The following is a 12,028-nucleotide window of genomic DNA, read 5'->3' as shown; positions in this document are numbered from 1 at the left end:
CCTGGTTTTTCAGGGAGCTTAGTTCCAGTCTTGGGATCCTTCCCTGACTCACACTCCAGCAGCCCCTGCATAAGGGCAGCCCTGCTTGAAACCCATGCCAGGACCGGCCTCAGGATTCCAAATACGAACACAATCAATTCGACCATTTTTTAAGGTAGTTTAGTTATAAAAACGTCCTAGTTTATATTTCAGTTTTTAAACGTCCTGGTTTTTGTTGAGAAGAATATCTTACAGCAGTTCCTGAGGTTGTTACAAGCCCCTGTTATCATACCAGAAACAATCATTAAGGGACTATAGGATTTGACAAATGTGTTCGCACAGGTTTACAAATGCGGACGTCAGATACACATATATCTTTACACCGACTGTTGCTTTTTCATGAAATAGGAAAAACAAAGGTTTCTTACCTTTCCTCTGGAGTATCTACATGAAATGTTCTCTCTATAACAGTGGTCCACTGAAGACATCTGATAATAAATGTGTTTGGCTTTGGTCGTTCTGTTTTCATTAACTGGCATTCTAGAAATAACATAAAATGTCTCTTTGAATATACTTACATTCAAACCACGAAGTAAATAGTCGAGAATGACAGAATTCTGTCTGAGGCAGAACCACTGCCCTTTCACAGCTTGCCACAGGCCTCCCCTTGGGGTGTTCACAACCTGGCCTCAGTCTTCCTTTCCAATCCAACATCCATTCCAGCCACATGCTCTACCAACCAACCAAACCAGATGACTGAAGTTTCCCCAGATACATCTTGCTCTGTCCTTTATCTACACCTTCACTCCAGCTGCTCTTACGACCTGGACTGGAGTCCGCTGAGTTCACCCCTATCCCCAAGTAATCACCTACACTCAAAAGAATACCTATCCTTTAAGGCCCAGATCCAAACCTATATTCCCCTCTCCATATTCTCATTATTGTATCCCTCATTTTTCATTATCTTGTATTATTATTTTTCACTTAAGGTATCCTGATCCCTTGCCAAACTGTACACCCTTTGACGATATATACCACCTAAACTCTCAGTCATCACAGCCTGTGGAGCCAGTGAGTCAAAAGGGATAAATTATGTTAGGGAATATCTCAGAAGACTTCAAAGAAAAGTAGCATCTCATAGTGGCTAAGAGCGTGGATTCTAACACCAGCATTCCTGGATTCAATTACTTTTCCTACCATGTAACCTTGGACAAGTTAAATTAATCTCTCCGGTCTTCAAGAATTAAAGGGGAAACAAGTACCTACATCATAAAACTGGTGTGGGAATTAGTAATAAATCAGCAAAATACTCAGCATAACATATGACACATAATAAGCTTTCAGTAGATGTTAGCTATTATCATCAGGTGTACACCTGCGTGGGTTTTTAAGGATATGTGGTATTAGATGACAAGACAGAGTAGGATAGGGTTGTTTACTGACACCGCTTTTTGGAAGAAACAATTTCCCTCCGGCTGACAAAGTCAACTGTGTTTTTACTCAAAGTCTGCGTGTTCTGTCCTACCTCTGTCATTAGCAACCATCAACTACCATCTCGAAGTCTCTACAAGATCCTGTTGTTGGCCACACTGGACTAGTTCATGGACTCCTTTCACCAGAAAAGATCATTCACCCAAGGATCTCTGCTTCATTTTCTTCTCTTTTCTGACAAGGTTTCATGGTTTCAGCCATCATCATCTCTTGGTGGGCCAATAGAAAAATTCAAACCTCTTCCCATTTTGGATCTGCATTTTGAGATATCCATGATTAACTCTACAGGTGCGGTATCTACCTGGCTGAATTACTGGGTCCTACAGCCTACTGTCTTTTCTCCTGATTCTGTCCCTCCTCCCGGCTTTCCTCACTTTTCTACCAGCCAGACTGGAAACCTGGGCTGCTCCTGTTTGATACTGGTAGTTATCTGCCTTCCCCTGGCTTTCACCGAGGACGCAATTCTGCTTCCGATTCTCACAGCCGAGTGCCTCAACCTGCCCAGGTGCCATAAAGTTCTTCCTACTCAGAAACTTAGAAGGGCTAGATCCGTTACCTAAAGCTAGGAAGTGTATTCTAGAAGACGTCGGAACTCGGGACTCGTGATGAGCACGGGGGATGGACAGAGTGTTGAATCACTACACTGTGCTCCTGAAATGAATACTACACTGGATATGAGCTCACTGGAATCTAACTACAAACCTGAACTCATCCAAAAACGAACCGATCTCTCCCACCCTTGGTCTCCCGCCCCTTTGCTACTGCTCCCTCCATCGCACACGGCAGCAACCTCATCCTCTCAAATGTTCAGGTCAAAAGCCCTGGACTCACCCTTAGGTCCTCTTCTCTCTTCCCTTATCTCATTCTAGAAATCTCGTTGGCTCCTTTCAAAATCAAGATCCAGTATCACTCCTCACCTCTTCCACTACTCTCAGAACAAATCACCATTATCTCTCACGTGAACACTCTGAAAACTCTAGAACAGCTCTCCCTGCCCCTGACTGGCGTCTGTTCCCAACACATGCAGCAGAAACCTTAATATGATCAGCTGCCCCCCCCCCCCAAAAACCCTGCCCTGTTTCCAGTTCACTAAGAATAGAAAACAAAGGCCTCTCAATGACCAGCAGGGGTCCTACATAATCTGGGCCTCTTACCCACCCTACTTAAGTTTCTGACCTCCTCACCTAGTCAGCATTCTCTCTCAGGCCCCTGTGCCAGGCCACCCAGCTTCTGTGTGTCTCCTCGAATGTGGACTGCACCCTCTGCCAGCGTTCCATCCTCTCACACAGCCCGCAGCTAACCCCTCCCCACCTTCGAGTCTCAGATCAGATCTCACCTCCTCACGGACGCCTACCTTGACCATCCTAAACACTGTGACCTGCACCTCTCAGCCAGGACTCCCCCAGCCCTCTGACCTGTTCTAGTTTTTATTTCATTCCATGTTATCTTCAAACATATGAAATGACTAACTTAGCATCTTCTTTGCTTATTGTCTCAACAAGAACATAAGCTCCACTGATCTTAGCACCAAGAACTGTGCCCACCTGTGCCTAAACAGTGTCTGTTTTTAAAAAAAGACAGAGAGAGCACAAGTAGGCAGAGGGGTAGACATAGAGATAAAGGGAAGCAGGCTCCCCAGTGGGCAGGGAGCCCGACGCATGGCTTGATTCCAGGACCCCGAGATCATGACCTGAGCTGAAGGGAGACGCTTAACCCACTGAGCCACGCAGGCACCCCCTGCCCACTGGAATTTAACGATCAAGAATTCAAGCCGGTGCCAGGGTCATGGTTGTGCACTTCCACCAGATACATTCAGCGACGCGGGCAGAGGCGGACCACGGACGACTGGATTGCAGCAAAGCTGTACTTTAACCGAGTCGGTTTGGCAAAGCAAGAAAGAGAAGAGAGGATGCAAGACACATGGGTTGAGAGAATCAAGGGACGAGTTCAAGCTGGGTAAGGAAGATAGTGAGGACCCGGTGGTCTGTAAGACAATGAAAAGGTGGTAGATTCAACACATCATAAAGTCTATTGTTTCACAGTTAGATATTGTACAGCAACGTTACGTACCTTTTGATAAACGAATGTTAAAAAACACCAACTACAGAATGCCAATTTATATTCTTGTTTGAAATACGAAAGTTTTCAAACACCAACACCATAAATAGGTGTAGTTTACACGTATCCCCAGAGCGCAGACCCAGTCCGATTCTCTTCGCGGACCACTGTTCTTCCGATGTGTTTCCTTCTCCACAAAACTCCTATTAAGTGTCTGACCAGGGTTTATTTAATGCAGGTGAACGTGATGTCCTAGCACAGAGCCAATGAGAAATTAGGAATTCCATGCCCCACTCTCCCCCACAGCGCCTGTGACGTGAGAGCACGTAAGGGACACCGTAAATACCTCAGGACTGAAGTGACCTAGTGGCTTTTAACGTAAAGAACAGAGGACAGAATCTCCAAAGATGAGTGGGCCCAACAGAAATACTCACGAATGAACTCAATGAAGCAGAAACAGGAACAACAGAAAAGGAAAGAAGGCCCCATCCAGTCCACCTACACCTCAGCTGTATGCCTGCTGTGCTGATGATGTCAAGGTGACTAAGACGAGAGACTAAAATCAGAGCTCCAGACCCGAGTCCAGCCTCTCCCACACCAGCAGCGGGCGGTGATCCTAGGCAGAGCGCACGTCCAAGCCCCCAGGTTTTTCAGCTTTAAAAGAGCTATCGGGAATCAAAGTAAGATTTTGAAGGAAGCGTATTTTCAAAACTATACCTAAAAGAAGTTTCAGTGATAAAATTTTAAGAATTTCTCCTTGCTATAATCCAACAAGCTATTTAAAAAATTACATATGGGACTCTAAGTGATTATCAATTACTGTAATTTACAAAAATGACAATAGAAGTGATTAATGGCCATTCTCAAACAGACCACTGAAAGGGAACTGTTTAGAAAATGAATTAAATGTTTGTATTTACGAAAAAGGATGGCTTTGGAAAAATATCAGAATTGTAATACAGTGATCTAAGTAGCTACACACAACTTGGCTATTTTGATGAAATAGGCTAAATATCCATGGCCTCAATGACATGTGCCAATTACGGGTCAAGTACTATGGAAGATTCTGGGCATAGTAAGAAAAATGAGTAAGAAACTCTACATACTTACAGCACACACCAAACTGTGTTATTACTCATTCTAACACCTGTAATTATAAGGTAACATTTCACACGTGATTCAGTCAGGTCCTTCTGAAGCCTAGTTGAACAAAGTGTTACTATGAGCAAGCCGTAAAATAGAAATAAGCCTACATTTTATGTTTCGAAATGCTCTATAAATGAACCCTATTTCTAAATAATCCTAAATTAAGACAATAAAAGAGAGAAGCAGCTACCAAAAACGGCTCAAGATATTCAAGTGGCACTTGGGTCAGTACCAAGGGAAGAGGACACTCCACCACCAAAGCCCAGGGTTTCCTGCCAAACAGCACATGCAGGTTAGAGCTGAAATGTGAACTCAGAACATTTGACCCTTTACGTGACCATGTTTGAACAAGTGGGCCAGGATACGGAAAAACTGTGGGTTCTTTTTTGCCAGCCATAATACAAAATCATGGACATATCCTACAATGAAGAAAATGAAGAAAAATAGGGAAGTTTTCAGAACATGGTTCATGTCTGAACTCTCATTCTTAAAGGGGACTCAGTCTTTTTAAAAAATACTGCAATTTTTAAATTTAAACTCAATTAGCCAACATATAGGGCATCATTAGTTTTAGATGTGGAGTTCAGTAATTCACCAGTTACCTAAAACACCCAGTGCTTATCACATCAGGTGCATTCCTGAATGCCCATCCCCCAGGCACCCCATCTCCCCACCTAGCCCCCCTCCAGCAACCCTCTGTTTTCTAGAGTTAAGAGTCTCTCATGGTTTTTCTCCCTCTGATTTCTTGCCATTTCATTTTCCCTCCCTTCCCCTATGATCCTCTGCACTGTTTCTTTTTTTTTTTTTTAAAGATTTATTTATTTGACAGAGAGATCACAAGTAGGCAGAGAGGAGGCAGAGAGAGGGGGAAGCAGGCTCCCTGCTGAGCAGAGAGCCCGATGTGGGGCTCGATCCCAGGACTCTGAGATCATGACCTGAGCCGAAGGCAGAGGCTTAACCCACTGAGCCACCCAGGCACCCCTTCTCTGCACTGTTTCTTATATTCCAGATACGAGTGAAACCATACGATACTTGTCTTTCTCTGACTGACCTGTTTCGCTCAGTATTAATAACCTTCCAGTTCCACCTACTCTAATTCTTAAAGAGAATGGTGGTTAATAAACAGATGAGCCAATACCTCTTTAGAAGAGTATTTTCCTTTGAATTATGTAAAGGTTCCCAATTCAAGCTGGGCCGCATTAAAATTTTAAAACCCAAAGCAGAACCTTCCAATAATGATTCTAAAACACTATTACCCAAATAATTAGCTATGATTTCTGGAACTATTTAACATACAAGAAAAAAGCACATATTCTTCTATAAAATGCCAGGTAGCTAACTTTTATTATATCATAGCCCATAATACTTCCTAGCAAAGTATTTGTTTCTGATACTTGAGGTAGTCATACTAAGCTCACCTGAACAATTTAAACTACAAGCTAAATTTCAAGTGTTCTGCTTATTTTTACACATTCTGAACCACAGACAACCAAGTTTATTTGAAGCTGTAACTACTCTATAAACCTGGAGGCCAGTTAGAGGAATGGTAATGCGTCAGATCAAAAAATATATGCAGAAAAGAATTAATTTTATATCACCTGTTTAGAATTTATTAAAAATATTAGATTTTATTCCAACCTCTCTAACTCCTTAACTGCTCATTTTTTTGTTTTAAAAATAAGTTCTACTAATATTCAATGTGAAAAACAAAGGCACAATAATAGACTCTATTTATAATTAAATCACATAATGAAATAATGCTGTCAGTTATCATCATCATAACGAGAATGTATTTTTGAAACCCCAGATATAATACTATTGTGGATATTCTTTAAAAAGGACAGAAAGCATTTCTTCCTTTGATTTAAAGTTTTTACTATCTGGGAGCAAAAACGCAAGTGCGTAATTAAGACTCAACACATCAGTCCTAAAGAGACTCATTCAGTCCAGAGAGAGAGAGGAGTGTGACAGGTGCGCTGGTGAAGAGCAGGTCCCGGGGAGGGTGTCTGTTCTGTGATCACTATGTGCACAGCACTGTAGTCACTGATGGGTCCTCAGTGTCCCCCATTTCATCCAGAGGACAAGTCTACGAGGCTGTCTTGTCTTCCGTTCCATAAATGAATGAACTAAGAGTAACTAAATAACTTGCCCCAAAACACAGAGTTTGAGAGCAACTGTATAGGGATCTACCCTCAGGTCTATCTGAATCCAAATTCCATGCTCTTCTGGAGAGAATAAACTGCTAGGAAAGTGTCTTAAAGGCTCAGCAGTCATCTGTCCAAGGGATGGGGCAGTCCCTTCCATCTTCTACGCCTCCCCATGCCTTCCCAGTGCGTGGTGCTCCTCCCTTCTAGGTGAGAGGGCCCCAATGTGTTTGCTCCTGGCTCTGAACACAGCCTGGGGACGGACAGGTCTGAGGGTTATCCCCTAGCAGGATCCGGACCCGGGCACTTTCTGTTTCTCCAAGTAGGCATGCAGAGGGAAGCTGAGCGAGAATGAGGAGCAGAAGGGAAAGAAGTGGGTAGTTAAGAAGGCAGCAGAACCTCTGGGTGCTCTCGCTGCTGGGGCTCACACCCTGGAACACCAATAAAGCTACTAAGATTTTTTGATTATTGATGATGGAAAAGTAATCGCCAAACTTGCACTGATATAGCTCCATGTTTCTAGCAGTTTCTGCCTGAAACATCTCCCTGTTACCCAGAGTTCAACATAGTCTTCTCCATCTAAGGAGGCAGGAGAAATCTAAGACATTCTTGCACTGTGTCTCATAACACAACAAATTCTGTAAGCGAGGGGAGTAAGATTGGCCCATTAACACTACATTGCTCTCTAGATGTTTTTCCCTTTATGATACACATTTCAAATTCTGACATTTTAACTACCATAAACTTCATTACTCTGGTTCAAACATGGGATACTATTTGTGGACTGAAATCATGACATGTTAAAGTGAACCTCTCCTGACACATTTTTCTTTAATGAACATAGTCACCACAGTTACCACCATGAACTGAAAGTAGACTTTCAGAGCCAATGTGTTTCTCATCAGCATTTCTCCATCTTGTCTTGTCCCCCGAATCCTGCCTCTAATTAAACAAACAAAGGAAACACCTCCAGGGTCCTCCGGAACAAATGTTTTCTGCCCCTACTCTGCATACTTGAAATTTCAAGTAACAATATACCATGGTCACTGTGGGGCAATAATTAAGATACGCAACGACAAGGCATTTACTAACAAGAGTTACAAGAAGCATGCAAACATCTAGGGGACTCAAAACATATGACTAGGGAAGTCGCTTTTTGGTTTTGTTTTCTGCAGTATGAAAGCCACAGACTCTTTATTTTTTTTTAATTGTGGTAAAAAACAACAACAAACCACAAAATATGAAATTTACCACTTTAACCCTTTTCAAATGTACAGTTCTATGGCATTACACACTTTCACAATGTTCTGCAGTCAAGCTGGTTCTGAACTCACTGCTTTATTTATCCTCACTGTGTAAGTCATCTATGTTCACTGTAGAACAGGTCGTAAGCAGGTGTAGCTAAAATGAAAAGAAAATTACCCATCACCCTACCAGACAGGTGTAACCACTGTTAATGTTTTAATGTATACTCTTTCAGATCTTTTCTAAGCATTTAAAAAAAAATAACAGTGAGACCAGGGGTGCCTGGGTGGCTCAGGTGGTTTACTGCCTGACTCCTGATTTCTATTCAGGTCATGATCTCGGAGATCAAGTCCTGTGTCAAGCTCTGTGCTCAGTGGGGAGTCTGCTTCAAATTCTCTCTCTCTCTCTCCCTCTGCCCCTCCCACTTCTACAGTCTCTTTCTCTTTCCAAAATAAATAAATAAATCTTAAAAAAGTCCCAAAACACAAAACCGTAACATATGGGACATATTGGGTAAGTGTCCTCTGCTCATTTGAACCAGTGGACAGTTTATTATAATAATCCACAAAACAAACAGAAGTGAATTATCAGATGTAAACAGGATGACATCTAACCATTATAACATAGTTTGCAATTGGGTACTGAGTTAAAATCTGAAAACTTATCATAAGCCCCAGTTTTGTTTTAACTAAACAAGAAAAACTAATTTATATTTGAAATATGATGAAAGTGGGATTTGATAGCAAAATTTTACAAGAATCTGACAAGAACGTGTATTAGATTCCAACTTCTCTAAGGACAAAGTTCATGCTCTTTGATTACCTAGTCCTGTGCCTAACACAGCTGATCTCAAATGAATAAACATAACTATAGAATGTAGGACAAATTTAGTCATGTAACTAGTGAAATGACACTTCATTGAAGCAATCAGTAGAGGTTTCCAGAAAAGGGGACTTTCCACAGATCAAACAGCCCTGTCTCTTCACTAAGTGAATATACCCGAAGTGGGGTGTTGGCAGAGGACACAGAACTCTTCTAAGACCAGCTGAGGCTTAAGAGACGTGCCCATCGAATACTCCGTGTGGTCCTTCATGTGCTCTGCTTTAAACAAGACAGCTGTTAAAGATATTTCAGGTGACAAATGGGAAAACCTGAATACAAATTTTTTGTTAGATAATATTAAGGATTTCTAAGTTTTTTTTTTAATTTTATTTTTAAAAGATTTTATTCATTTATTTGACAAAGATCACAAGTAGGCAGGTGGGGCGGGGGGGGGGAAGACTCCCCACTGAGCAGAGAGCCCGATGCAGGGCTCGATCCCAGGACCCTGAGATCATGACCCGAGCCAAAGGCAGAGGCTTTAGCCACTGAGCCACCCAGGCACCCCAAGGATTTCTAAGTTTTATTAGGTGGATAGTGGCACTGTAATTGTGTGGGGAAAATTCCTTATTATTTACAGAGATCTGTACTCAAGGATTCAGGGATAAATGTCTTAATATCCTAATTGACATTAAATATTTTAACACAATGACAATGTAAGTGTAGGTAATGGATATAGGAGAGTCCCAGCAGCTCTTCTATTTATCTGTATGTCGACATTTCCCATCATAAAAAGACAAAAATAGAAACCCCCTGCAGGATAATATTAGATTCTTCCTGCAAATATGTACCAAAATAAACTATCAAAAGCTTAAATGGTTGACAGTGGAAAAGGAAATTATTTTTAAAATATAAAATATACAGGAGACTATCTAAAATAAAGCCACTTCTGGTTAATTAAAACTCATTTAATGCACTTGAAACTTCAGAATATTTTGCTGGGGTTTTAAGTTTATAGGACTCACTGCTGGAATAATCAACTTCTTTAGTATCGACTCTCGTTTACAATTTAAATGCCTTGTGCTCCATGTGCTTCTTTCCCTCCCCTACCTGCCCTTGCTACTCTAAACCATGAGCTATAGTCCTGGCCTCTGTCACCTCTCCCTAACCAAGAGCAAGGCTGTGGCCAGGTTTTCTCCCAAAATCCTCTCATCAAATCATCTTTTCCTTTTTCTTGTTTTCATCTCTCTGCTGCACCTGATGTCCTTGATCCCTTTCCTTCAGGTCTCCCCCCACCCCTGTGGCCCCCAGGACACTGATACACCCAGTGCGCCCATCTCTCTGACCACTCCCGAGTATTCTTTCTTAGGATCTCTTTTCCCAACTGAGCTGCTCCCTTGGGCTCCATGTTTTGTGTTAAACTTTTCTTTTCTGGTAACTTTGTCTTGGGAAATTCAGACATTCATTAAGCAGATATTTATTGTGTGCCCACAGCACGTCAGGCAACAAGCTAGGCACTGGGGGTAGAGCAGTGAACAAAAGAAGTCCCTATTTTTCGAAAGTCCCTATTTTTCGAAACACTTGGATTTCACTGAGCGGAGGCGTGGTCAAGCAAGAACCAAGTGAACCAATCAATTTATACCAGAGCAGTGCTTATAAGGATTACAAAGAGAAATGAGGCAGGGCAACAAGTTAAAATAACAGTGAGGTTCTACTTTACTACTTTAGAAGGTTCTACTTTAGAAGGCTTAGAAAGGGCTTCTCTTGGTAAAAGGAGGCACCAAGGCAGCCAACTGTGGGAAGAATGATCCGGCCGGAAGAACAGAAGTGCAGAGACCCACAGCTGGAAGAAGCCCACAGATATGTTCGAGAAAGAAGGAGTCCCAGGGTGGCTGGAAGAGAAGGTAAGTTCAGGACACGGTAGGAAATGAGGTTAGGAAGATCTTTAATGACTTGGTAAGGGCTGCCGATATAATCCTGGGGAGGCTCTCTTGGGGCTTTGCCTCAAATGTCACCCAATGTCTGATGATTCTCAAACTTGAACCTTCCATATGGCAAAGCTGGCATCTCCCTCCTGAGTTCCCATTATTACCTCATTCTCAACACTCCTGAACGGTTTTTGTTTTTTGTTTTTGTATTTTATCCTTCAAACTGAAAATCACCACACCGATAATGTTTCTTCTCAATTTACTTCTGTATCATTTTCCTAATCACCCAAGAAACACATCATCAGTCATCCTTGACTCTCTTCCAACCCATAGCTAAGCCAACAACATTCATCTTAACAATTCTTTCATAAATGTCTCTTTCCACTGGTGACAGCCAGCCAGACACTTATTACCAAAATCTGGAACCCTGAAATGGCCTCCCAGGGGGTCTCCCTTTGCCCACCCTCCACTCTGACCCGGGTGTCCCATGTATTACTGGCCTGATTAGCCTTACTCAACTCTTATTCCATAGGTCATTCTCCTTCTCAAAAATCTACTAGTCTCTGCAAGAGAAAAAAGCTCAACCCCATTAATCTGACTTTTAAAGCTATTCATAAACAAGCCAGCATCTTTTTAAAACTTTATTCCTTACCATTAAAAACGAGTATACTACCAAAAAAAAAAAAAACTAGAATTGAAAAATGAATTCAATAAAGTCACAGGATATAAAATTAATATGCAGAAATCTGTTGCATTTCTGAACACTAATAATGAAGTACCAGGTGCACCTGCACAAGGGTGGCTCAGCAGGTTAAGTGTCTGACTCTTGCTTTTGTCTCAGGTCTCATCTCAGGGTCATGAGATCGAGCCCCACATTGGGCTCCATGCTGTGTGAAGTCTGCTTCAGATTCTCTCTCCCTCTGCCCTTCCCACTTATGCTCTCTCCCTCTCTAAAATAAACAAATAAATAAATAAATCTTTTTTTAAAAAAATGAAGTATCAGAGAGAGAAATTTATAACTTTATAAACTGCACCAAAAATTATGAAATATCGAGGAGTCAACTTAACTAACCAAGGAGATGAAAGACCTATACTCCAAGAACTACAAAACACTGAAGAAAGAAGTTGGAGGCAACACAAGTAAATGAAAAAAGATTCCATGCTCATGGATTGGAAAAACAAATAGTTAAAATGTGCGTACTACCCAAAGCAATCTAG

General features: G+C 41.8%; 1 protein-coding gene across 4 annotated transcripts in view; it reads right to left on the bottom strand.

Moving 5' to 3' along the window:
- AKT3 (AKT serine/threonine kinase 3) overlaps positions 1 to 12,028 on the bottom strand; it is a 295,963-nt gene that overhangs the window by 138,780 nt on the left and 145,155 nt on the right. For 2 of the 4 annotated variants that reach the window (XM_032862896.1, XM_032862895.1), the window contains one exon: positions 408 to 519. The exons of 1 other annotated variant lie outside the window; for it this stretch is intronic. In XM_032862896.1, coding sequence (XP_032718787.1) covers positions 408 to 519 — 112 coding nt within the window. Of the gene's footprint in view, positions 1 to 407; positions 520 to 9,992; positions 9,998 to 12,028 lie in introns of all 4 variants that reach the window. One more of the 4 variants, XM_032862897.1, reaches the window with a different exon arrangement.

The sequence above is a fragment of the Lontra canadensis genome, unplaced genomic scaffold, assembly GCF_010015895.1.
Source record: "Lontra canadensis isolate GAN:19392208 unplaced genomic scaffold, GSC_riverotter_1.0 scaffold24, whole genome shotgun sequence".
Lineage (NCBI taxonomy): Eukaryota > Metazoa > Chordata > Mammalia > Carnivora > Mustelidae > Lontra > Lontra canadensis.
This window is presented reverse-complemented; position numbering and strand designations above follow the sequence as displayed.